The sequence below is a fragment of the Durio zibethinus genome, chromosome 16 (assembly GCF_047325235.1).
Source record: "Durio zibethinus cultivar Kanyao isolate XHJ-2024 chromosome 16, ASM4732523v1, whole genome shotgun sequence".
Lineage (NCBI taxonomy): Eukaryota > Viridiplantae > Streptophyta > Magnoliopsida > Malvales > Malvaceae > Durio > Durio zibethinus.
In genome coordinates this window covers 3,752,845-3,777,215 of record NC_143177.1, presented here as the reverse complement: position 1 = coordinate 3,777,215, position 24,371 = coordinate 3,752,845, and the positions used below count along the sequence as shown (strand labels likewise).

The 24,371-nt window shown below is 28.2% G+C and overlaps 1 protein-coding gene across 4 annotated transcripts; it reads right to left on the bottom strand.

Moving 5' to 3' along the window:
* Positions 1–335: 335 nt before the first annotated feature.
* Positions 336–6,443, bottom strand: LOC111291481 (type IV inositol polyphosphate 5-phosphatase 7-like). 4 transcript variants are annotated; one of them, XM_089745198.1, is made up of 13 exons: positions 5,831–6,436; positions 5,650–5,737; positions 5,193–5,261; positions 5,001–5,085; positions 4,802–4,906; positions 4,015–4,702; positions 3,711–3,904; positions 3,369–3,477; positions 3,103–3,251; positions 2,645–2,900; positions 1,905–1,975; positions 1,366–1,558; positions 1,057–1,270 (listed from the first exon to the last, which is right to left on the bottom strand). In XM_089745198.1, exons 1-10 carry the CDS (start codon positions 5,858–5,860, stop codon positions 2,678–2,680), a joined length of 1,740 nt encoding a protein of 579 aa, XP_089601324.1. In that variant the 5' UTR covers positions 5,861–6,436; the 3' UTR covers positions 1,057–1,270; positions 1,366–1,558; positions 1,905–1,975; positions 2,645–2,677. The 4 variants fall into 4 exon arrangements, with proteins under 4 accessions (XP_022739021.2, XP_089601324.1, XP_089601325.1 ...); XM_089745199.1 differs by having other exon boundaries at positions 1,066–1,270; positions 5,424–5,737; positions 5,831–6,218; XM_022883286.2 differs by lacking the exon at positions 1,366–1,558 and having other exon boundaries at positions 336–1,270; positions 5,831–6,443.
* Between the last annotated feature and the right edge of the window lie 17,928 nt (positions 6,444–24,371).

Below are 24,371 nucleotides of genomic sequence, written 5' to 3'. Positions count from 1 at the left end.
GAGATTATAATCTTTGTAACGTTTATAGCAGATAAATCTTTTTTTTTTAATCTTACATATTTTAAGCCAGAGAAAACTGTAGGAGAAGGAAGAGGCCTTAGACAGGTTTTAGCAGCCTTGTGTCTGCAAGCTGAATAGCAGAGGAATAAGACCTATTCATTGCTATGGTCTGCATTGCAGAGACAAAAAGGAACATGCTTTTGCCAGCCAATGTTGCTTTCACGTCCCACTAACAAAAGGGTACTTCAGGTTATAACAAAAATTCCAAAACATAGTCAGAGTCATGGCAGATTATATTATCCTCTATACTTTTGGTTTTAAAATATAGAATGAAGTCAGCAAAACAGGACAACCAAAGACTAATAGCTATATTTTACACTTGAAATAAAAAAAAACAGTAACCAGATTATTAAACACAGCAAAACATGAAATCTGAACAGAAATATTTTCAGAAGGAATACAGCCTTAAAACCATGATTTGCCAACTTAATTGTCAGATATATAAACTGTCATGTTCCTTTCAAATATATTGTTCACCTCAGAAAAAAGGGGGAGCCACTATCCTACTTTTGCCAGTATATCACTTGCAGACTTCTGATCCTTTACCATATGCCTGACTAATATATCCATGATATATTTACAGAGTTAGAGGTGGATCCAAAGCATGAAGTAGGATGTCCATGGACACCTCTAAAGGTTAAGGTTGAAAAATCTGTCCGCTGCTGTGCAGAGCATCCACCAAATTTTACTTTCTCTACATTCCGCACGGGTAAGAACTAACTGATGATATGATGCATACAGGACAAAGGTGAACATAAAAAAACACTCTTTCAAAAGAGAAGTCTCTTAATCATGGCTTCCATAAACCTGCCAAGCCTGCAAATCTGTCCGGTGCTTTTCTGGTTTGTTCTCACAGCACAGTTAAAAAATAGTAAATGGCAGTGCAAATGTTAGATTATCAAGGAAACCACCTTTTCCAGTAAAATCATTAGCAAAAGCAGTGGGAGAAAGAAGCATTCCGATTTCTTTTATCACTTCTTTTTTTTTTCTTCTTTTACATTTCCTCTATCACTTTGGTAATGAGTATCCATCAAACCCTTTACTTCTCTTTGCATTTCAAACAAAAAGTAAGCACCCTAATGGTTACATAGACCATAATTCATCTTCTTTTTAACTCATCAAAATATTTCCTAAAATAACAGAAGAATCATCATGAATAAAACAATCTTCAAGTACCCATTTAGGCAGCTCTTGATAGTGCAAGTTCATCCTGCAAAACCAAAATGATCTATCATTATCACCTAAGTAAGCTAAATTTTACTTTTAAGTATAAGAAGTAATCACCTGTAATAAAAAGTGCAATACCTAATCATTGAGAAGAATTATCAATATCCTACAGAGCTTTTGAGATGCCGTAGATGTGGTTGTTTTTTAATCAGTTAACTTAATTATGCATTGAACTGAGACTGTTATGTTGTAAGCTAACATCAAATTATGATTGAGGAGTTGAAATTTGCAATGTGTGAAGTTAGTGAACCAATCATTACAAAATTTACACCTGATCAAGAAAACATTGAAATAAGATTAGTCAAAGAAACCAATATGAAGAAATTCATGAGAATTTTATTTACGAATTCTTAAGAAACTTTCTAGAGTATAAGAGTATATAAACATCAAATCTGGCAAATCTCATGATATTCTAGAAATAATAACAAATCACGTAAAAATCCTCTAACAATAAATGAAAACTACCAAGAAGGAATTTGATCAATGAATCAAATCCCTTTTATTTAGGAAACAACCAAAATACTAAATGAATGACACCTAATCAAATCTGGTTAAGAATTGGTTTTCCACACAATAAATATATATATAAAAAAAAGGGAAAAGAAAAGAGGACCAACCTTTTTTGGTTAGTAGGTGACGGAATGTCTCCATCACCCTTAAGAATGAATGTCCTCAAAGTGAGTCCTACCTGCATATGGGTACTAAACTTATAAAATAGGAACAAGAGAATGGCTCTGCTCGAGAAAAAAAATCAATGGAGAAAGAGAACAGACATATCAAACACTTTCATTATATGCCAAGTACATTTTCTTTTTCACAGCTGGGTTTTCATATAGATTCATTCTCATAATCCATTAACCAAGTAACCAAAAGATAGAGGCATGATTCAGTTTCTTGGAAGATATGGTGAGGGTATTTGTTCCATGTTTAAAAGCTATGGGAGTCAAGGGTTAAGCCGAGGAGGCAAGGATCACAAGCACATACGAGCCTTGTGTGCTATAGTTGTTTATTTTAGACAAACTTGATGCAGAAGACTGAGAAAAGATAAGAAACCAAATCAGCTCGACTGGAATTTACATGATTGATTCAGAATACAAATTATTCCTTACATGCAGAAGGAAATGGAAATTTCTCCGAAAGATATTTACCCTTGTAGTTGTAAACCATAGGAATCACTTAGTAATGGGAAAAAAAAACAAATATTGCAAAGAATAGGCATTCATATCATTCCTTCACAGAATAGTTTGATGATATGGAAACGAGACAACTAAAGCCTAAGTGAATGAACCATCAAAGCATGTGTGTCCAGTCCACCATAAAATATACACTTAGAGAGAGAGAGAGAGAGAGGGCATACTTTGAAAGTGGATCATAACCATTCCCTCATCCTTCAGAAAAAATTTAGCTCAGTGTATCCAAGAGCATGCGGCAAAAGCTCCTCTACCTCAATCCTTGAACTAGAGTAACTCATGCTTTTCTTCAATCGACCATGGCTTGACTCAACCTCAGCCCAAAATATACCATAAACTGGTCTGTGATCTGAGAACCTAGATTCCACATGGACGTAAGATAATTGGTGGAGGCCTTCTCCATACCACAAGATCCGGTCACACCTTTGTACAAAAAAAAAGAAAGTTAAATTAAGTCAGCACCTCCAGTGGTTTGATTTGAACATATGTAGAAAGGAGACGGGGAAGGGGGATTTAATACTTCTTTCAATAAGCCAATTTTCTTTATCACACCATCTTTTTTTCTGCATCAGAGCTATGATTGTAAATACTTTATCATTCCTTATGGCAGGAGGCACTTTCTTACCAAGCAGGAGTTCGCCGTTTCTCCTTTGGGTGCATATCATCCCCTGCATATCTATCTGAATTAGTTGAATACTTGTATGTTGGTGGGAAGTAAATCTTTCCTTCATTCCATCCCACAAAAACACGCCCTCTTTTCTGCTCTATCCTTAACTGTGAAGAAAATCATCAATGAAAGGTTTTCTTATTAGATTGATAGTAGTATTTAGGATACGTATTTCAAACCTGTGAAGAAATTTATGGAATTTGTGACAGAACAGTAAAGCATACCTGGTCATTTTCTAACAATACCCTCCAGTTCTGCATCTCAACTAGTGCCTTGGCAGACCGGTAAGAGAGTGCAATACGATAATTCAAATCCCCAAGCCAAATTATTCGACTGGATTAATAATAAATAGTCAGTATGCAAACATCATAAATAATATTACAATAAACCAATTCAATTTTTCATCAAATCATAATGACTTTATTTCTCTATGTTGTTTCAGATCTATTCTTGATCTACTTTCAAATTCCTTTTGTCCCTTATGAATTTCTAATTCATTCAAGTAATCTTAAAGGGAAAAAAAAAAAAAAAAAAACTAATTGATGGTAGACTAGCAGAGGCCTTACTCATGCTCAAGGATTGTTTCAGGGGACTTCTTATCAGCTGCATTACGAACTCGCGGAAACCTTGTCTTCTTAAGAATCTCCATGACATCAGAGTTCCTTCTTAGCTCATCACCCTCCTTTTGTCCCGAAGTTAAATGACTACAGATGAAGCAAAAGCTTGTTTGACGCACCGACATACTGACAGATATAGAACCCTGGCAAAACCAAGCCATATGATTTAATCACAAGTGGCTCTGATTCTTGAGGGAAAAGTGATTTATAGGAAAAATAACGTGAAAACTACCATTTTACAGTAAAGTAATACCTTATTTCCGAGATAACCCATCAATCCTCTGCCAATACAAGATACTTTCATGTTTTTGACATGATCTCTCAACTCACTTCTGACCCAAATTGTGAGAAATATGCCAACCATTTGCTTACTAGCCACTAAGCAGTACCTAGAATGCCCAGGCACCCTATATGCCTGTTCATTGGATGCAGATCCACCATAGGACATTGGAAAGTACAATACAGTACTGGGTGAATCTGCAATCCCATTATCATCATCTGAAGAACCCCATCTAGAGTAATCACTAGGCCTGGAGTAATCGCTAGGCCGGGAGTAATCACTAGGCCTATTACTCCATCTATAACTGGAGTCATAGTCACTTGGCCTATTACCAAATATCACCCGATCACAAACACTAAATCGCCTGTCAAGTGGTGGTTGCAAAACCGAGGGGTCATTGTCCATTCTCCAGTTGCTGGTTGTCTGAAATGATCGGCGATGAAAAAAAGATGAATTCTTCTGCCTAGATGACCCCTCAAAATCAGCATCTATCTCAACAATGGGCTGAGGAACAGGAGATGGAGTATAGCATCCCCCACCTCCATTGGTTCCAGGAAGATTGTTTAGAGTCTTTCTTATGAGAGACAACCATTTTTTGGCAGGACCATTGTCTTCTGCCCCCAAAATATTCCCAGCATTCAAAGGAACTATCTCTTGAAACCTGTAAGAAATCACATGGGAAATAAACTATTCTTTGAGCAACGGATCTACAACAGAGTTTGGTAAGCAAAACATGAAGATCAAAACTGTCAAAACATACCCAAGGACATATATATCTGCAGGAGGTGAGGCATGAAGCAAATCTTCTAGATTCAAATTACTAGGTGGGGATTTTCCAGCCACATTCCATGTAGCTACAAAAATACTGCTCCAATGGAAAAGAGGATGGTTGGTACTGATGCATCACAAAGGAATACAAGTGATAAACAATTCTTCATAAAATTTAAAATAAAAGATACCTATAATTTTGGACATCTATGATTCGAGGGTGATCAAGATTCATTCTCCCACGCCAGCTTTGCTCTGTATTCTCACTAAACTTTTCTGCACATCAAAGCAACATTTAGAAAATTATTAATAATAAAGACCTCAGCACAATTTCTTTTTAGAAACAGCCAAACAACTCCCCAAAAGCTGGTGAGCTTGGAAACCTGTTTCACTCTTTTTGATTGTGCATGGCTCCCTTTCTGAGAAACTAGTCCTGTATTCCACTTCACCTCCTGAAGATTGAAAAACAAAGAGAAACACTGTAATATATCAACCCAAGTTATACATACGAGTTATGAAACAGAGCAAAAACTGTAGCCAAAAGAAAAAAAAAAAGAAACAGAACAAAAATTTAGAAATTGCATTAAAAGAGAAGACATCAGAATCTTGAGTACCGATAAACAGAATCCAGGAAAAGATAAACCTTCAATTGACCAAGTAATCCATGATAAGTTGGCATGTTCTGATTGAATAGAGGGAAAATATTCTCTTTACTTTTCACAACCAACCAGTCTACTTCTCTGGCATAAAAGCTTGAGATCCTAAATCCTAACCATTTCTATAGTTGATGAATAATAAAGCAATGGTTGTGAAATCCCAGAAAGAAGCTCAAGTACCCACCTCCGTAAACATGATCATCTGCTTGAAAGTCCTCAGTTTTGCTCTTGATATTGAACCATTTTCTGACCATTTTTTTGGACCATGAGAACTACACCCAAAAATTAAAAAAATAATATATCTTTTCCATAAATTTGAGTACGGAGAACCAGAAACTGAAAAAGAGGAAGGACAAAATAAAAACCTCGCTTTTCTTGGGTTTCCCATCTATCATTGTTAGACTTCTACTTCATATAGCTCCTAATCACTACAAAAAAGTGTTACTAAAACCCCATAGGCAGCATTCTCCTCGTCCAATTTCTGGGCTTTTTTGCTGGAGTAAAACAAGCTGAGCTTCTTTGGTCCCAGATACTTAACTAAGCAAACAAATATCTTATCTTCGATTGCTCAAAAACAAAGTTAAATTTGAACCAAAGAGAAGGCAACAAGAAATGGAGTTGTCTTAGTTTCCTCTTTCTAGTGCTACTATGTGTATGAAAGCAAAGAAAGTAGCCAAAAACCCAGAAATATGAAGGTCCAAGTCCAACGACTATAGAACAAGAGAGAGGAATAGGGAAAGCCCTTTAACGCGTGGAAGTGAGATGAGAACAAGGGGTATTCTTAAAGTAGAACAAGAGAGAGAAAGCTCATATGAACAAGCAGCCCCCCGTCTTTCTTTGTTAAACAAAGAGAGCCTCGTTCTCGGTAAAACAGCAGAGCATCGAATTTGAACAGAATAGAATGCAGTTGGGGGAGAAACTTGGTGTACGTTATAACGTAAAATACATAATTAGTCGCTTCTACTTCGTGTGGACCGTGGAATTTGATATTGGTATGTTTATATGATATAAAATATTAAAATTTATGTATATATATTATATTATATATAAAAATTATATTATAATTTATATTAATATAAAAAAATAAAATATTTTTTTTAATTTTATTAAATTTATATATAATTATTGATAAAATTTTAAATAATTTATATTTATATATATATTTTTGTGTTTATATCGTATTATTTATTATATTTTAAATTATCAAATTTAAGTAAGTATTTTTAAATTAATCACTTAATTATTAATTTTTTAATTTAATAATTTAAATTTAAATAAATAAATTTTTTATTATTTAATTATTAATTTTTAATAATATATTGATGTGACATTATTACGGTAGCCATCATGTGTCACTTGACACTATAATATTATTTGATATATTACATGGCATTACACATTGTGAATGTGAAAATAATGTGAAAATGTTACATGATATTTAATAGTTGATGTAATAATATTATATTAAAATATTATTAAAGATTAATAATTGAATAATAAAAAATAGTTACTTAAATTTAAATGATTAAATTAAAAAATTAATAGTTAAATGATTATTTTAAACACACATCTTATTTGAGTTATTAATGTGTTTACCCCTATACTTTTTATGTTCCCTCAAATATCAAGGTAATTCCAACATCACAGGGCAAGGGGGGGCAAAGTCGTTTTGTTCCATGTATTGTACGTTAAAACGAGAACGTCTGGTTAAGGGAAAGACTGCCAGGGTCAGCAAAGTGTTTAAGGGTGGTAACTGGTAAGGCATCTACCATGCCCCTCCACTGGCAGCTGTCTTTGAACCCCCTTTCTCTTCTTTAAACTCATCCCAATTTATGGTCTTCCATCAAGCTAGAAACGCAGTTAAAGAAGGAAAAAGATAAAAGGAGAATGCTTAGTAGAAGTAGTACTACTGCATTTTGTTTCCGTCTCTTTCTCTCTTTCGTATTTATTTTGGGTTTTTTATTTTGTTACATTTGATGCATTATTGGTTTATAGATTCAGTTTATTATACATCATGTGTTTAATATATAATATTATGATAGAATAAGATAAGATAATAATATAAAAGTCATGTTTGATGCATAAAATTATTGATATGATAGAATGATAATTATCTTATATTATATTTTATTTATATCTAAAAAAAAAAATAAGGATTGCAAAGAATATTAATATCCTTTTGACATAGGATTATTCGATCCTCCCCAAGTGGAGAGAATTATTTTTAATATTAAACTTACATGTCTAATTATACCATTAAAAATTATATCAATAATTTAAATTGTATAAACTTTAAAAAAGAATAATTTTGATTGATAAATAAATTATCATATCTTAATTCTTGCAGATATCAAACACAAAATATGATGACATTATTTAATCTAATTATATACATAATATTATTTTATTCTATAATATCATAATCATGTACATCAAAAATTATCTTTAATAGTATTATATTAAATAATACAATTTTATCTTGTATTTATGTGTTTAAATATTAAGATAAGATAATTTATTTATTTGTCAAAATTATCTTTTTTGAAAGTTTATACAATTTAAATTACTAATATAATTTTTAAGAATATAATAAGACATGTAAATTTAATCCTATGGATTAAAAATAATCTCTTCAATTTGAGAAGATTGAAGCATCCTATACTAAGAGGACGATTAATAATTCTCTGTGTAATCCTATCCTTTTTGTTAGATATAAACTAAACATAATATAAGATAAATATTATCGTATCTTATCTATTATCCTAAGTACTAAACATAACCTTAATGAATTATTAAATATTATCTCATCAATAAATTTTTGTGTATTTGTTTAGTATTTATATTTTTTTGTATGCAAGGAAAGTCATAGCCTAAGAAAGAGAAAAGGGTTAAAGTCTTGGGTTCAAAATCTAAATTTCCTAAATGTTATTTTTTAAAAATAATTTTATAAATCAATTAAATTAAAATTTATATTTATATTTAATGAACTCACATTGTATAATACTATACACCTCATTAAAAATTAATTTTGAATGTATTTTCAAGATTAAGTGTATTTTTTTTAGATTTTAAAAATTTAAAATTAAGTTTTTTTTACAAAATATCATTGTGATCATTAACAATGTATAATATTTATATACTAACATCAAATATAAACTCTTTATTTAAAGGGTTTATAAGAATTTGTATTGAATCATTGATAAAATAACATCATCTAATTCATTTATACATAAAATATTATCAAATATAAATTTTTTGTTTTATTCTTTTCTGGCTATGTCAACTTGGAAAAAACTGTTTTTGCTTAGGGAGGCTGTTACTATTAGTGTTGGTGCATTGACATAGCGATACTTCTCCTGTATACAGTAGTTAATAGGCAAATAGCCTAAAACTTATGATTCTGCAAGAAATTCTTAGTTTTTCAAGATTCCCTGGAAATACTTATTTTTTTAATTAAAACCTTTTGTAGATGTGGAGCAATGTGCAAGACCAAGATTAGCTCTGCAGATTGATTAACTACAGGAAAAGAAAGTGAAGGAGTGTAGGGAATGTAGGGAATGTTGTTAACTAATCTGACTGTTTTCACCCAATCTAGGCCACTGCCCTTGCAAACGAAGGCAACTGCCCCAGTCTTGGGGCTTTAGGATGTTACTGTTCTTTCTTCTTTATCACTGTCCTAGTTAATCTGAGCTACTATGAAACTTCCTTTTCCGGCGCTGGACCATATATAGGTTAATGTGATTTTCAACTTTTTCTCTTAAATTTTGGCTACTCGTGAGAGGAGAGCCTCTGGGGAAAGCACGCTTTAATTAATTTATATGATAGAGGGGCAAGCCCCTAAAATTTTCTAGTTTCTAAAGCCTCCGCCGTTCAGGCTTGCTCCTCGGGCCAACAACAATCCTTGTTTACTTAACTAAAAAAGTCTGAAAATTTTAAATATAACATGATACAAAAATAAAATAATTTAAAATTTTAATAAAAAATTATATATATATATTTAATAAAAATTAAAAATTATATTATGTATTCAATGTATTATATATTTAATATAATAATTTTTATATTTTATATTTATTTGACACAAAATAAGTCGAGTTGTTAACTTTATTTGTATCTACTAAATATTAAAAAGCAATACAAACATGGTTAGTTTAAGACATTAAGCTCCTCAAAATTTGAAAACTGCTTTTCTATTTTGACTAGTCTTTGGCAAATACATTTCAGTTTCACTACTAAAACGAGGGAGGCTGTCTGTAAACCTTTGTTCAGTTTCTCTGCCTCGTGATTTTTGGGACCTAAGCCAAATTGATTTTAGCAGCAAAGATTTTAGAATATGGTTTAAGGACATATTTTTTTTATTGAGCTGACGTCGGAGGAACATTACATGTTGGGACGCCATATAAAACCAAAGTTTCCAAATAGGAAAAAGAAAAGTATTAAAACTTGATCATGAGGGCTTCCCACTAAGCTCATAAGTGAAGGCTTGTCCGGCATCATAAACCAATTGTCTCCAATTAAGGAGTGGCAAGAGATTGCTTAAAGGTGCCTAGGGTCATTGTTATCTACAACATGATTAGCCCTCCTGTTCCATAATCCCTTTTCTCACCTGGAAAAGCACATCACTTGGTGTTTTTATAGGTTCAATTGAGTGGCCCTTAAAAAGCAAGGTTTGGGTTTTTTTAAGGGTTAATATCTTGAATTATCTTTAAATTATATTAAAATATTTAATATAATATTTAAATTTAAAATTTTTTTAATGTATTATTTAAATTATAAATCTATTAATTAATATAATATTTATTTTTAATATAACTAATTAAAATAATAATATATGATAGATAATAATTTTTTAAGTATTATATTAATTAAGAGATTCTTGCAAATTTCATAAGATGAGCATGCAAATTCAAAATCTATATAATGCTTTAAGTGACGTGCAAAAGGGGCCCACAAGCGAGTTATCTTTGAAGAATGAAATGAAACTTAAGGAGGAACTAAATGCACTTTTATAATAAGAGGAGCCATTTGGGAAGCAACATGCTCGCACGGATTGATTACGGGAGGGTGATAAAAACACACATTTCATCCATGCCCAGGTAAAAAAAAAAAAGGAGAAGGATAAACAGAACTATAGGAGTGGAGGATCATGCTGGAACATGGTATGATGAAAAAATGCAGATCTTGGGACACGCAGTGCAATATTTGAAAGAACTATTCAAAACACAGGGTCGGGAAAATCTATACAGGATTCTAGAGTCAATACCACCGAGTATCAGGAGAGATATGAATGAAAGGCTCGTCTCTGAATTTACAATGGAGGGAGTGTATAAAGCTATGAAATAGATACACCCTATAAAGGCTCCAAAACTTGATGGTATGTTCGTTATCATAACGTATAGATCCGTAAATTTATCGTTAGATATAAATTAAAAAAGTCATCATCAATTTTTTTTATTTAGGTATGATTAACCATCTGATTAAATCTCTCTTATTCAAAAAAAAATCCCAAGACTTACTTAGGTGTTTTTAAATAATATATTCCGATCCACAAAATTATATTTTAGATTTGAAAGTACGGTTATGTATGAAGAAGCTTATAGTATCTCAAAGCGCTAATCCAATGGACGGTACCAATTTGATCTCAAATTATCAAAGCCTTAAATATGTTTATATTTTATCAAAATATTTAATATCAAAAATTAATACTAAAATTACCTTAATAATTTGATAGCAATTTAAGATAATTTTTTCATCTCAAAAGTATTCAGGGAGATTAATATCCCACTCTGAAGAGGCTCCGTTGTCGATTGATTGATATATTTTATTCAAAAAAAATTAGTAAAATCCTTCGATAGTTTGGTAGGATTTACTTTAAGGCAGATCTCCAATAGTTTTGTGAGATTTTATTTGAAAGATATTTATAAAATTTTATTTTCTTTGAGAAAATTCATTAAATCTTTCAATAGTTTGGTAAAATTTAACTTAAAGTGCAATCCTTCAATAGTTTGGTAGGATAAATTTTTTTTTTTTAAATTTATTTATGAAAATTTTTAATAGTTTTGTGGATTCCATAAAATTAAAATTCATAAAAATTATCCAATAATTTGGTATGATTCATAAATTTATTTGAAAATATTTTTTTCTTTTTTTTGTTTTATTTTTGTTTTTCAGAAATAAAAAAAATTTATAACATATTTAATAAATAATAAATTGTTTAGTAAAAATAAATAATAAAAGTCAGTAAATAAAATTAAAATAAAATAAAAAACTCAAAATATAAAACAAATAAAATTAAAATTAAAAAATAAAATAAAATAAAAAATAAAAACTTGCGATCAAGTTAAGTTGAAGCGCGGGTCGACACGTGAGTCAATAGATCACATGTGGATCTGTCCTTTTCACAACGGTGTCATTTTGGAACCTTATAAAAGTCATGTCCTTTACTTTTTCTTTAGAAACCCCGATCCTTTTTCTCTTTCTAGCTTCAAATACTCTGCCTTCTCTTTAAAAGAACAAAAAAATCAACCAAAAGCTGAAAAATTCATCAGTTTCTAAAAAATATCACCAAAATCCCACTGAAAAATTCAAAGTCCACCAAAAACTTCACAGAAAAATTCAAACATTTAACCCCTAAAACTTAAAATAATTTAAAATTTTCTAAAAAAATTTCAAAATTTTCCAAAAATCTAAACTTCGATCTAGAAGCCTAAAATCTCAATCCCAACACTCCAGAATAGAAATAAAAAATTCAATCCCTTACCAATCACCAGAACCTCGAATCCTAAACTTCCAAAACCAAAGTCTCAAAAATAGCCACCCAAAAAGTTTTTCCAAAATTTTAAACACAAAGCCTTTTCTCCCAAAAATCAACCATGAATTGTTCTACCCTATTGTGTCCAATTTATAGTCGTCCAAGCTAAGGATATACAATATTTACCTCATTAAACTTACTACTCTTGATGGCATTTTCAATAATCTCCCATGTAGATCATCATATCAGTAAAATTCTTTGTTGCATTCCCTATCATCTTCTCATAATATAGTGACTTCAAAGTACTTATAAACAAAACTGTCATTTTTTTTTAGTTAAGGGTGGCTAGACCTAAGCAGCTATATTTGCCACCTTTAAGCATATTTTTTGAATGATTCCATCACTTTTTTTTTTCATATTCTACAAAGTAAGGCGATCAAGAGCCATATCTATAATATAACAATATCGATTGATGAAGGAACGGATCAAATCTTTTCATGATCGGATGTGAATCCTGTCTAACTAAATATACCACTTTGTAGCAGAACCAGTTAAACTATCTTCAAAAACATGCATAAATAACTTCTTATTACTGACATCGACTATTATTTTTTGATAGTACATGGTGGCATGAGTTATCGAACACTTAGTATCATTATACTTTTCAAACTTTGGAACTTTAAATTTTGAAAGAATCACAATATCTGGGACTAAACAAAGGCTGACAACATCTATAGAGTCATAAAAATTTATTCTTAAAACTTTATTGCTTCAACAGCTCGTAACATTTCATCTAGCATGTTTATCTTGTAATCAATTTTTGAATCTTCTAAAGCCTCAACCATTTTCAATTTCTCCTTTAAGATATCCAAATTAAGAACCTGAATGGGTTCAACTGCCTTTTTAGTAAGGGCAGGTTTGTTGTAGCTTTGGACATTCCCTTTGTAAGGTGCAAACGATATTTTTGAATAAGTATAGCTTGTCGAAAATGCAAATTATTGTGATGGAAGACTTGGAGTGGATTAGGCTTAGTACGGACTATAACCCAAAAGATATAGTGGATCAAAAAGCTTATATAAAACATTTTTCTCTACTATTTTTCTCTTATTCAGCTTACCCAAAGTCTCAAGAATTTTGCTCAACTCTCTTTTAATCTCTTTTTGTGCCTTTTCTAATTTTTCAACATGGTTAGCATTATCTTATTCCAGTCTTTTAGCTTGGGCTCAGGTGTAATACCGGTGTTGAACTATCCTCAAACCTTGATATCTTATAATTAATATGCAAATTTAGAATAATTCTTATATAACCATCAGATTATGCATGAGATTGAATGTAATGATGCATGAATGCAACATGGAGGATTTAATAATGTAAATGCATGCATACACAATAAGAAAAAAAGGTTAGTAAACATAATATACATAAAGAACAATTTAATATATACAAAAAATAATGTAAAGGGTTAGTATACAAAGAAAATACATAAATTTACAAGCAAAATAAATGTCCCATCATGTATCTTGTTGAGGATTTTCTAACACAATGGAATGTATGGCTCTACTTATGGTTATGCTGTTAAAGTTTACTATATGTGGTTTTGATTACTTTTAAAAGGTTCTCAAATTATTTCTTACATCATTGTCCATCAGAAACTAGTAAAGTACCTCGATCATCGCCCATCATAGGCTACAAACGAAAAAAGTTCAATCTGAGTGGGAGTGTTTCGTAAGCCCATATGAAGACATGAAATCTTACGAAGGCATAGGTGCTATATTCCCTTCTAAAGGACAAAGCTCGGGTAGAGAGCTTATGTTATGCATATGCAAATGAATAATAAATATATGAAATAAATCAATGAATTGCTAAACAAAATATAAGCAAGGAAAAGAAAAAAAAAAGAGGAAAAGAAAAAGACAAAATTTAAATTTATTAGGCAAAGTTTGGATTAATAAGAAATTATTTACTAGTTTAACTCTCAATTCCCCAATGAAGTTGTCAAACTGTCATAATGTATAGATCATGGACCTACACTAGACACAAATTAAAGAAGTCGTCATCAATCTTTTTTGTGTAGGTGTGATTGACCACCTGATTGAATTTGTCTTATTCAAAAAGGAGTCTCAAGATTTACTTAAGTATCTTTAAATAGTAGATTTTGAACCATAAAACCAGATTTTAGGTTCGATAGTACGGTTATGTGTGAAGAAGGTTATCACATTCCCACAGTAACCATCTAAATGATGGTATCAATTTAATTTCAAATTATCCAAGCCTTAAATATGTTTATATTTTACCAAAATATTTAATATTAAAAATTAATCCTAAAATTACCTTAATAGTTTGGTAGTAATTTAAGATAATTCTCTCACCTTAGGAATATTAATGGAGACTAGTGTCCCACCTTGAAGAGGCTCTATCGTTAGATTGATTGATATATTTTTATTTAGAAAAATTAGTAACATCCTTCAATAGTTTGGTAAGATTTATTTTGATGCAGATCTCTCAATAGTTTGGTGAGATTTTATTTGAAAGATATTTATAAAATTTTATTTTTTTGATAAAATTTATTAAATCCTCTAATAGTTTAGTAAGATTTAACTTAGATGCAATCCTTCAATCATTTGGTAGGATTAAAATTATTTTTTATTTTTTTGAAATTTATTTATTAAATTTTTCAATAGTTTGGTGGATTCCATAAAATTTAAATTCATGAAAATTACCAGCAGTTTGGTAGGATTTATGAATTTATTTGAAAAGTTTTTTTTGTTTTATCTTATTTTGTTTAATTTTTATTTTTCAAAAATAAAAAAAGAATTTTTATAAAATATTTAATAAATAATAAATTGCTTAGTAAAAATAAATAATAAAAGTCAGTAAAATAAATAAATAAATAAAATAAAAACTCAAAATATAAAATAAATAAAAAGAAAATCAAAAAAGAAAAACCTGTGATCAGGTTGGGTTGAAATGCAGGTCGACACATAAGTCAACTGGTTACACGCAAATCTTGGCTCTTTATAATGATGTCGTTTTGGAACCCTATAAAATCCAAGTCCTTTGTTTTTTCTTTAAAAGCCCCGATCTCCTTTCTCTAGCTTCAAATGCTCTGCTTTCTCTTTAAAAGAACCAAGAACATTCAACCAAAAATTAAAAACCCCATTAGTTTCTAGAAAATATCATTGGAATTCCACTGAAAAATTCAAAGTCCACCGAAAAATTCAAAAATTCGACCCCCAAAACCTAAAATTTTCAAAAATTTCCAAAAAGTCCCAAACTCTTTTAAAAGTCTAAACTTTGATCTAGAAACCCAAAATCTCAATCCCAACACTCCAGAGTAGAAATCAGAAATCCAATTCCTTCCCAATCATCAGAACCTCAAATCCTAAACTTCCAAAACCAAAATCTCAAAAATAGCCCACCTAAAAAAATTTTTTGAAATATTTAAACACAAAGCCTTTTTTCCCAAAAATCAACCATGAATTGTTCTACCCTATTGTGTCCAATTTATAGCCATCCAGGTTAAAGATATACCTAACATAACACATGGTTCGTAACCTTTATGAGTCATGTTATGTTAGACACATATTGTTTTTCATGTCTAGACAGACCAAGCACAACTCATTAATAGTTTTTCAAAATTTTAATTATTTTTTTTAAAAATTCATCTATTATTATTAAAAATAACATGCAGAAGATAAATAAAAGCAAAATAAAATAAAAAGGACACATAATTTATATGATTTGACAAAATATCTACATCCACCGAAATAGATAATAGATCCACTAAATAAAAATATTGAAATTACAATCCTATTATTTCAAAAGAAAAACAAACATACATACATATAAAATATATTATAAAATAAAATATTATTATTTTATTTTTCATTCTCATCATTTGATAATTCACTTATATAATGTGTTTTGTCTTGTGCATTTATTTTATACCTTTCATCATATAGTAATTTACTTTGTTAATTGAATTTGTATTTAAATGAAGTCTTAATTTATTTTTATTATTTTATTTTTGCTAATTGCTAGTTAAATATGGTTTATCTATCAATAATTTAAATATTTAATAAGTAAATTTATGTAATATAATTTTATGAGAATTTATCAAATACACTGACAGTGAAATTTTTTAATTTCACTTGTAAGATTAATAGAGTGATACATACTCTTGATGTAGTGTTTTGCATCATTTTCAAAATCACCATGATAACAGAATCACAAAGGTAATTTTATTACTAAGATTATCATATTACTCGTGATTTGAAATCACTTTATGCGGTTAATAATAATTAATTTAAAAGAATTAAACATCACTGTGTTTCGTATTACTAAAAGTCAAATATTATTTTATTTAAAAATATAAAAATAACCATACATATTGTAATAATTACACAAATTAATGATTTTAATGTTATTTAAAAATAATAATTTGTAAAATATAATAATATTTGTTTATTTTATAATAAAGTATGACTAAATTCTTAAATTGATAAATATAACCAATTCTTATAATATAAATTATCTAAAAAACATTTGAATTAAAAAATAAAAACAATTTATTAAAATCATAATAAAAAACAAAAAAATTGTATTATATATAAACCATTAAAAGAATAAAAAATATATACAAATCATTTTTAAACTTGTTACGAACATTAATTTGAAAGTATAAAAACTATAATATAAAATAATTATAATTTTAAGAAGAATCAAGTCTTTAACTCACATATTAAATGGGTAATATTGACTATGATTAATTTTACATATCACTTCACTTCGATGATACAAGTTTTTTACCCTTTTGGATGAAAATTAGATCATTCACTGAAGCAGTTATTTGATCACTTTTGATAATCTAAGATCATTGTCACATAAAATCACCAAGTGCTTTATAAAAAACAGTAATCTAATCATCATGTGTAAATCACCATGACTTTTAAAGTGATCACCCTATACCAAACATTACCTTAGGGTATATTTAAAAATATATATATAAACTAATTAAAAAAAGTGGTACATGTGTCATATTGTTAACCCCACTTTGGGAGTTAAAAAATTTCACGATAATGTATCAAATTTTTTTTAATTTTAGTTTCTAAATTACCAATAAAATATCAAAAGTAAGTATAAGTTTGTTGCAATAAAAATATAACATGAATACACTCAAAGGAAAAGAGTCGACTTATAACAATTATGTGCCAACATGATATGATTGAGCTTATGTGTTGCATCGTGCAAGCACACATGCCATGCGCCACGTATTAGCAATGACCTTTAATGGGCCATGTTGTGCCAACTCATGGGCCTAAAATCTTCAAGTTCAGCACAATACACATATGTATCATGCTTGGCCCAATCCAATTACTTAATTGCAAGCCAAATGAAACATGATTCATATCATATCGAATTGTGTCATGTTACATGCCATCCAACCCATTTGACATCTCTTTAAATTTTGAAGCAATAAAGAGAAAAAGTAAAAGATTGGATAATAAAAAGAAACTTGTAAAGTGACAACTTATATTAAAGACTAAAGAAAAACAAAAAAAAAAAGGGCCATGTTTTTTGTATTTGAATATCTAAAGAGCAAAGAAAATGATCCTATTTTGGAAAAAAAAATTTTAATTGACAACTTGAATTGAATTTAGAAAAAAAAAATGTATGGAATTGTTTCAATGTTGGAAGGTATATAAGAGATCAGTTTCTTTTAGATTCAAGAAAACATGATGAAAAAGGAAGTTGGATGCACATTTTTTTTTTCTTTTTGCCTAATTATATGAAGAAAAAAAATATTTGTCTACTAACTCTTTTTTCATTAATTTAGTTTGGTTGTGTGATAATGTGTGGATCTAGAAAACCGATCATTTAGATGATATATTAAATATAAAATTGGCCCCTAAACTATACACTTTATGTCAATTTAGTACCTAAAGAAATAAAACTGTCAAATTAGTACTTGAATTTTCATTCATTATCATGTTAGTACCTCAAACTAACGCCATTAATCAACTTTGCTAATGTCGCATAAACATTTAATAAGATGCTAACATGTGTAAAAAAAGTCCAGTTAGCGTCATATCATCAATGTCATGTCATCATCAAAAGGAAATTTAAAAAACAAGTCTAAAAAATTCTTTAAAATTTTAAAAAATTCCAAAAAAATTTTAAAAATTGTAGAAAATTCAAACAAAATTTAAAAAAAATTCTAAAATAATGTTAAAAAATATTTAGAAAATTAAAAAAAAAAAAAGATTTTAATAAAATCAAATTTTTCTTAAAATTCAAAAAAAATCACAAAATTTTTAAAATAGTTAAAATAAAAAATCTAAAATTTTTTCAAAAAATTTTTTTTTAATAAATTGAAAATTTTTTTTAAAAGAATCAAAATTTTTTTTTCATAGTTTTAAATCTTACAATTTTAATTTTTATATATTTTTAAAAAAATTAGTATTTTTTTGAAGTTTTTTTGAAAATTTCTAGTATCTTTTGAAAATTTTATGAAATTTTTAATTTTTAAAAATTTTTAGAATTTTTTTAATTTTAAAAATTATTTTTAAAATTTTCTTTGTGTGCTGATATGACATTAATAATGTGGCGCTAATTGAATTTTTTTTTTATATGTGTTAGCATATTATTATGTGTTCATGTCACATTAGTAAAGTTGGCTAACAACATCAGTCACATGTACCAACTTATGAAATTAAAGTTCAAGTACCAATTGACAATTTTATTTCTTTATATATTAATCTAACAGAAAATATATAATTCAGAGACCATTTTTATATTTAACTCTAAAATATAATATAAAAAATATAAAATTATAATTAAAATAATATTTAAAATTACAATATCTTATCATATTTGGATCTTTTCTTAATTAATTGAGAATTTTCTACGATATTTTTTACACTACTAGAAATTTTGGCTTTATTAACAAAATTTTTCCGTTAGCAAAAGTTGAAAATCCATCAATAATAGCATTAGCGATGAAAAAATTTCATCGGTACTAATTATGTTGGTAATGCTATTTCATCAATAATTGTTGAAATCTTTCGATAATTACTAACATAAAATCCATCAATAAATTATGTCTATAATTACTGATAGATTTATTATTAATAGTTTTAGCTATAGAATTTTTTGTCAATAATCATCTACTAAACTTTTTGTTGGTAAAGGGTTTTTTGTTGTTGGTAAATAAGTTGATAATGATAAAAATTTCATTAGTAATAGTGAAATTCCGTCGATAATAAGCATGAATATGGTCATAAATTGTTTTTTTCGTCAGTAAATTCGTTTGTAGTAATAAAAATTTTGTCAGTAATAATGAAATTTCATCAGTAAATTTCATAAATAAAAGTACAATTTCATCAATAATTTAAATAAAAATATTTATAATTATTCAAAAAATCTGTAATTATTTTTGAACCCTGTAAATTATAATTAAAACATGTATAATTATTTAAATATGCTATTATTGTTAATTAAAATATCAAATCTAGATAACATCTATCAAATACATCATAAAATATCCATCAAACATTCATAACATCCATCAAATATCCATAACATCCATAAAACATCATAAAATATCAATCCCTAAAATATCCATAGCATCCATCCACCAAATACCTCATATAAATCCAACAAAAAATGTCACTATGCTATTGTTGCACCTTTTGATCTAGAATTTTCAATGCCATCATTAGGTCTTGAATATTTTGATGGTGGAGTTTGTTTAGGCCCTATCAAATGCATCATTTAATCCATGAATGACTTATGCTTAGCTCTCAGCTAAGTCTTCAACTCATCAATTTCTTCTTTTATTCGAGGTTGACAAGTTTGAGGTGGAACAAATGATGGATCACAAACAGAGTTAGATGATCCTGCTATAGCATAGACTGAGTTGAGTGAAAGAGGTCTTTAAATATATTTGCTGATCCAAAGCCATGAATGTGTGTAGCTTCAATCCCTCTAATAGCTTCAATCCATGATTAGAGATTAAAATATGAATGATTGGAACAATATACACCATATTTTTGAGATAATGCAAGAGCATAGTTTTTCCCACAAAATTTTTAAAACAATGATCATACTATAGAACCTGTATAGTTCATTAAAATATCACAACTTCAGACAATTCACAAATTCAAGCACAATTTTCACATTTTACAAAGTCATTGCATTTTAATATACATCAAAGTATCTAGTTCAATATAGGATTTCCTACAGTTGATTTACTTTCAATTACTTCACTATGTACTTCATCAACAATTATAATACACAAACAAAATCACAAACGAAAATATGTAATAATTTTTACCTTTCACAAATGTAATCTCATCTAATAATATGCAGAAAATTTTCACAAATAAGTAGTCATCATAATATACTATTAATATCTATAGTTCATCAATAATCATAATACACAATCATCATCACAATGCAAATACATAATATACGGTAAAGATAGTTGATCAACAATCACAATAACAATCGTCATCAAAATTAAAAAAAGGCAATGGTTTTCATATTTCACAAATATTATCTCATTGCGATATACTATAAACATAATTAAGCATCAATTACCACACACAACCAGAAGCACAAAGCAAATTACACAATAGTTTTCTTTTTTCACAAAGTTTTTGTATCACAAAACATGAAAGATTTTATTAGTAATATATAAATTTCACTAAACTATCAAATATATAAATTACTTCAAAACAAATATAAATCTTAATAATATATAAATTACTTCAAAACAATATATAAATTAGTAATATATAAATTATAACCTCAAATCAACATAAATAATTTTAATTTCTATAATTATTATTAAAAGTTAAAAAATATTAAATATAAAAGATCCATCAAAATATATAAATCTTAATACATGTCTAACCTAAATTAACCAATATAAAATCTTACACATCTAAAAGATAATAAATTTATAACAAAACCCAACAAATCTCAATAAAACTTTCACAAATAAAAAATAAATTACTCAACAAATAAAAAATTTTCCCAACAATACTAAAAATAAATCCAAAAAAGTTAAAAAATATTAAAATTAACACTCAACCAAAAACATACACAAAAATATATAACCGACAAATTTCAACAAATATATAACAAAAACCCAAACAAATTTCAACAAATAAATAACCAACTAAAACTTAACACATTGGTAAGCAAAACCCAAACAAATTTTAACAATTTTATAATAAAAAATTAAACCCTAAACTCAACAAATATATTACTTAAAATACAACATAAAATAAAAATATTAAAAAAACTTACAAGATGGGAGGGGTGATAAGATCTGTTGGCCAGCACACTTGGACGATGGGGAAAAGCAGCAGTGACAGTGGGTAGAGAGGGAAGGGGAGAGTGGGAGAGGGGAGGGGAAAAGGAATAGCGGTGACAATGGGTAGAGAGAGAGGGGGAGAGTGGGAGAGGGGAAGGGAAAAGGAATTAGGGATTTGTTTTTAGAAATGAAGGGAAAATGGATTTGCTTGATTGGGAGAGGGTTTGAAATTTTTTAGTTTTAGCAATGGATTTACAAATGGAAATTCAATCGATAATGTCAAAAAAATTTTAAATACTTTTATTGACAAATTTAGTGATGAAATTTCTATCAATAATGTCAAAAAAAAAATTTTACAAATTTTTTTACCAACAGAATTTTTTGTTTTTAAATTTTAACAACAGATTTTTTCATCGGTAAAATTAGTAACAATTTGCACCACACTTCTACCTATGAATTATCGACAGATTTAATTATGTTGGTAAATTTTATCAATAATCCATTGATAAATTTTTTTTAATTTTGTCGGTATTCTATCAATAATCTATCGGTAATTAATGATGAAAAAATTGCATCGATAAAATTTCATTGATAATTGCTGAATTTATGATAGTGTTAAATTAAGAAAAAAAACTAATTAGAAAAAAAATGAAAAGCTTAATTTATTGACAAATTGACATGATGAAATGAAGTGAAATCATGCTAATTGAAAACCATATTAAAAAAGCATCAAAAAGTAGTTCATAAATGAGATTTGGTGTAAGATTGCGTAACTATCAAAGACTACGAAATAATATTGCAAGGACTAGTAAATCTTTCATGTAAATAATATGCCAGGAAAATAAAAACATAAAGGGTCAAATAAAGGCAATAAAGAATGGGCAAACCGGAAGATTTTGTTTGCCTTTTCCTTTCGCATCTCCTCGGTAAATCTTGAGGCTGAAATTATTAGGATTTATTTACGAGACACAGTCAAAGGAGGTTGAGGAGGCTGTTGTTGATTTTTTTTTTTTTTTTGGGACGGGTGCTTTTTCGGCTTGGAATAGATCCCATTCTTTTTTTTTTTTTTCCTCCGGGCTATAAGATATGGTTTTTAGCTGGCACTTCGATCTTCAAAATGATGTTTGCTAAAGCCTTTTCGCTCATATGTCACTTTTTTGGCATATCTCATTGCTACATGTATCTTCCATGTATATTTAATTATTTGTGTATTTTTATTATATACAATATTAATAATTTATATATTTATATTATATTTTATATAAAAATTATATATTATTATTTATGTCAAGATAAAAATATAAAATATTTTTTTTATTTTATCAAAAACATATATAATTTTTATTAAAATTTTAAATCGTATCATATTCATATTTTTATATAATTTTTATATCATATATTAAATTATCAAATCTTACATATTGTATTCTACGTATCTTTTATTAACCCTTTGCTCAAATATCTGTCTAATGATTTTTAACTTTTTTTTTTTTAAATACCAATAATAGTTTAGAATGCAAAATTCAAGCTTAAAGCCTTTATTTTTGAGGAAAAAAAGTAATTATTGGTAATCGTACCGCTAATTGGAACGAAATTTATAAGTCGAATGTGTATAACATACGCTTTTTTTTTATTTCATGTTTCATTTCATGCTCGATCGCATTCAGATGGCACAATTTTGGACAATCCAACATTATCCAATTGATAATTATGTTATACATTTATTACTATAATCACAATGTATGCACATAAAATGACTTATTCAAGCGAAATTCATGAACCAAAGGTGCATTAAGTGCTGTATATACGTACTGGCCATACAATCCACTCCCTACCACCCAAAATGAAAAATGAATCATAGGAAAATAATAATAATAAAAAAAGGGTTTTAATCAATATCTTGGTTCATGACTGGTGCTGCTGATATCTCAAGCATTAAGCAACAAATGAGGTAAGGCTGTGCCATTGCATCCAAAAAAATGTTCAAAATTGTGTGAATTAATGAGCCCACTTTTGAGATCGATCTTGGATTTTGTTTTCGTTGGTGGTGAAAAGTTGGTAATAATTAGAAGAAAACATGTTTGGACCAAGTGATGTTATATTCATTTTGTTTTCATTTCCAAGGTTTTATTGTGAAATGATGATTAATTAATCCTTTTAAAAAAAATGTTTCTCTTCGTGCTCCAATCCAATAAATAATTGTAAGTGTTCTAACCAAAAAAAAATAAAAAATCATAGAAATTACTCAAGAACAGGCCGGGGTTTCTTACTTCTCATGTAATGGACCACTTGAATATTTTAGCTTAGAGTAAAAAATGCCTCAAAATTATAATTTAATAATTATTTAAAATTTTAATATTTTATTACAATCAATTTAACTTTTAATTTTTTATTTTGATTCAACTGAATTCTTAAATAAATGGAATGAAGTCACGTGATAAAATTTAGTCAATCAATTTATGAAATATAGTCAATTGAATTCTTATAAAGATTTTAAAAAGAGAGCGAGAGAGAAAAAAAAAAAAAGTAAAATAGAAGAAAATTTTGTTTTATTAATTTTGGATGTATTAATTTTATCACGTGTTAAACTTTATTTTTTTTTATTGATATCACATAAAATTTTATTTTAATTGATAAAAATTAATGATATTAATTTTTTATTTAAATTAAAATTTAATTGAATGCAAATAAATGTTAAAAAAGTTGATTGATTATAATAAGAATATAAAAATATAAAAAAAATTTTAATCATAGTTCATAAATTTTTTATCACTTTAGCCAATATTTTATTAGTAATTTCTCTGCTTAGCAAGAGTTGTTCATGGCAAAAGGG

Excerpts from the sequence above, each read along its gene's own strand:
- LOC111291481 (XM_022883286.2), bottom strand. The coding sequence starts at position 5,860 with ATGATAGATGGGAAACCCAAGAAAAGCGAG. Across the intron at positions 5,262-5,649 it reads AGATGATCATGTTTACGGAG|GAGGTGAAGTGGAATACAGG; the intron begins GTGGGTACTTGA and ends TTCAATCTTCAG. Across the intron at positions 4,703-4,801 it reads GCAGATATATATGTCCTTGG|GTTTCAAGAGATAGTTCCTT; the intron begins GTATGTTTTGAC and ends GATTTCTTACAG.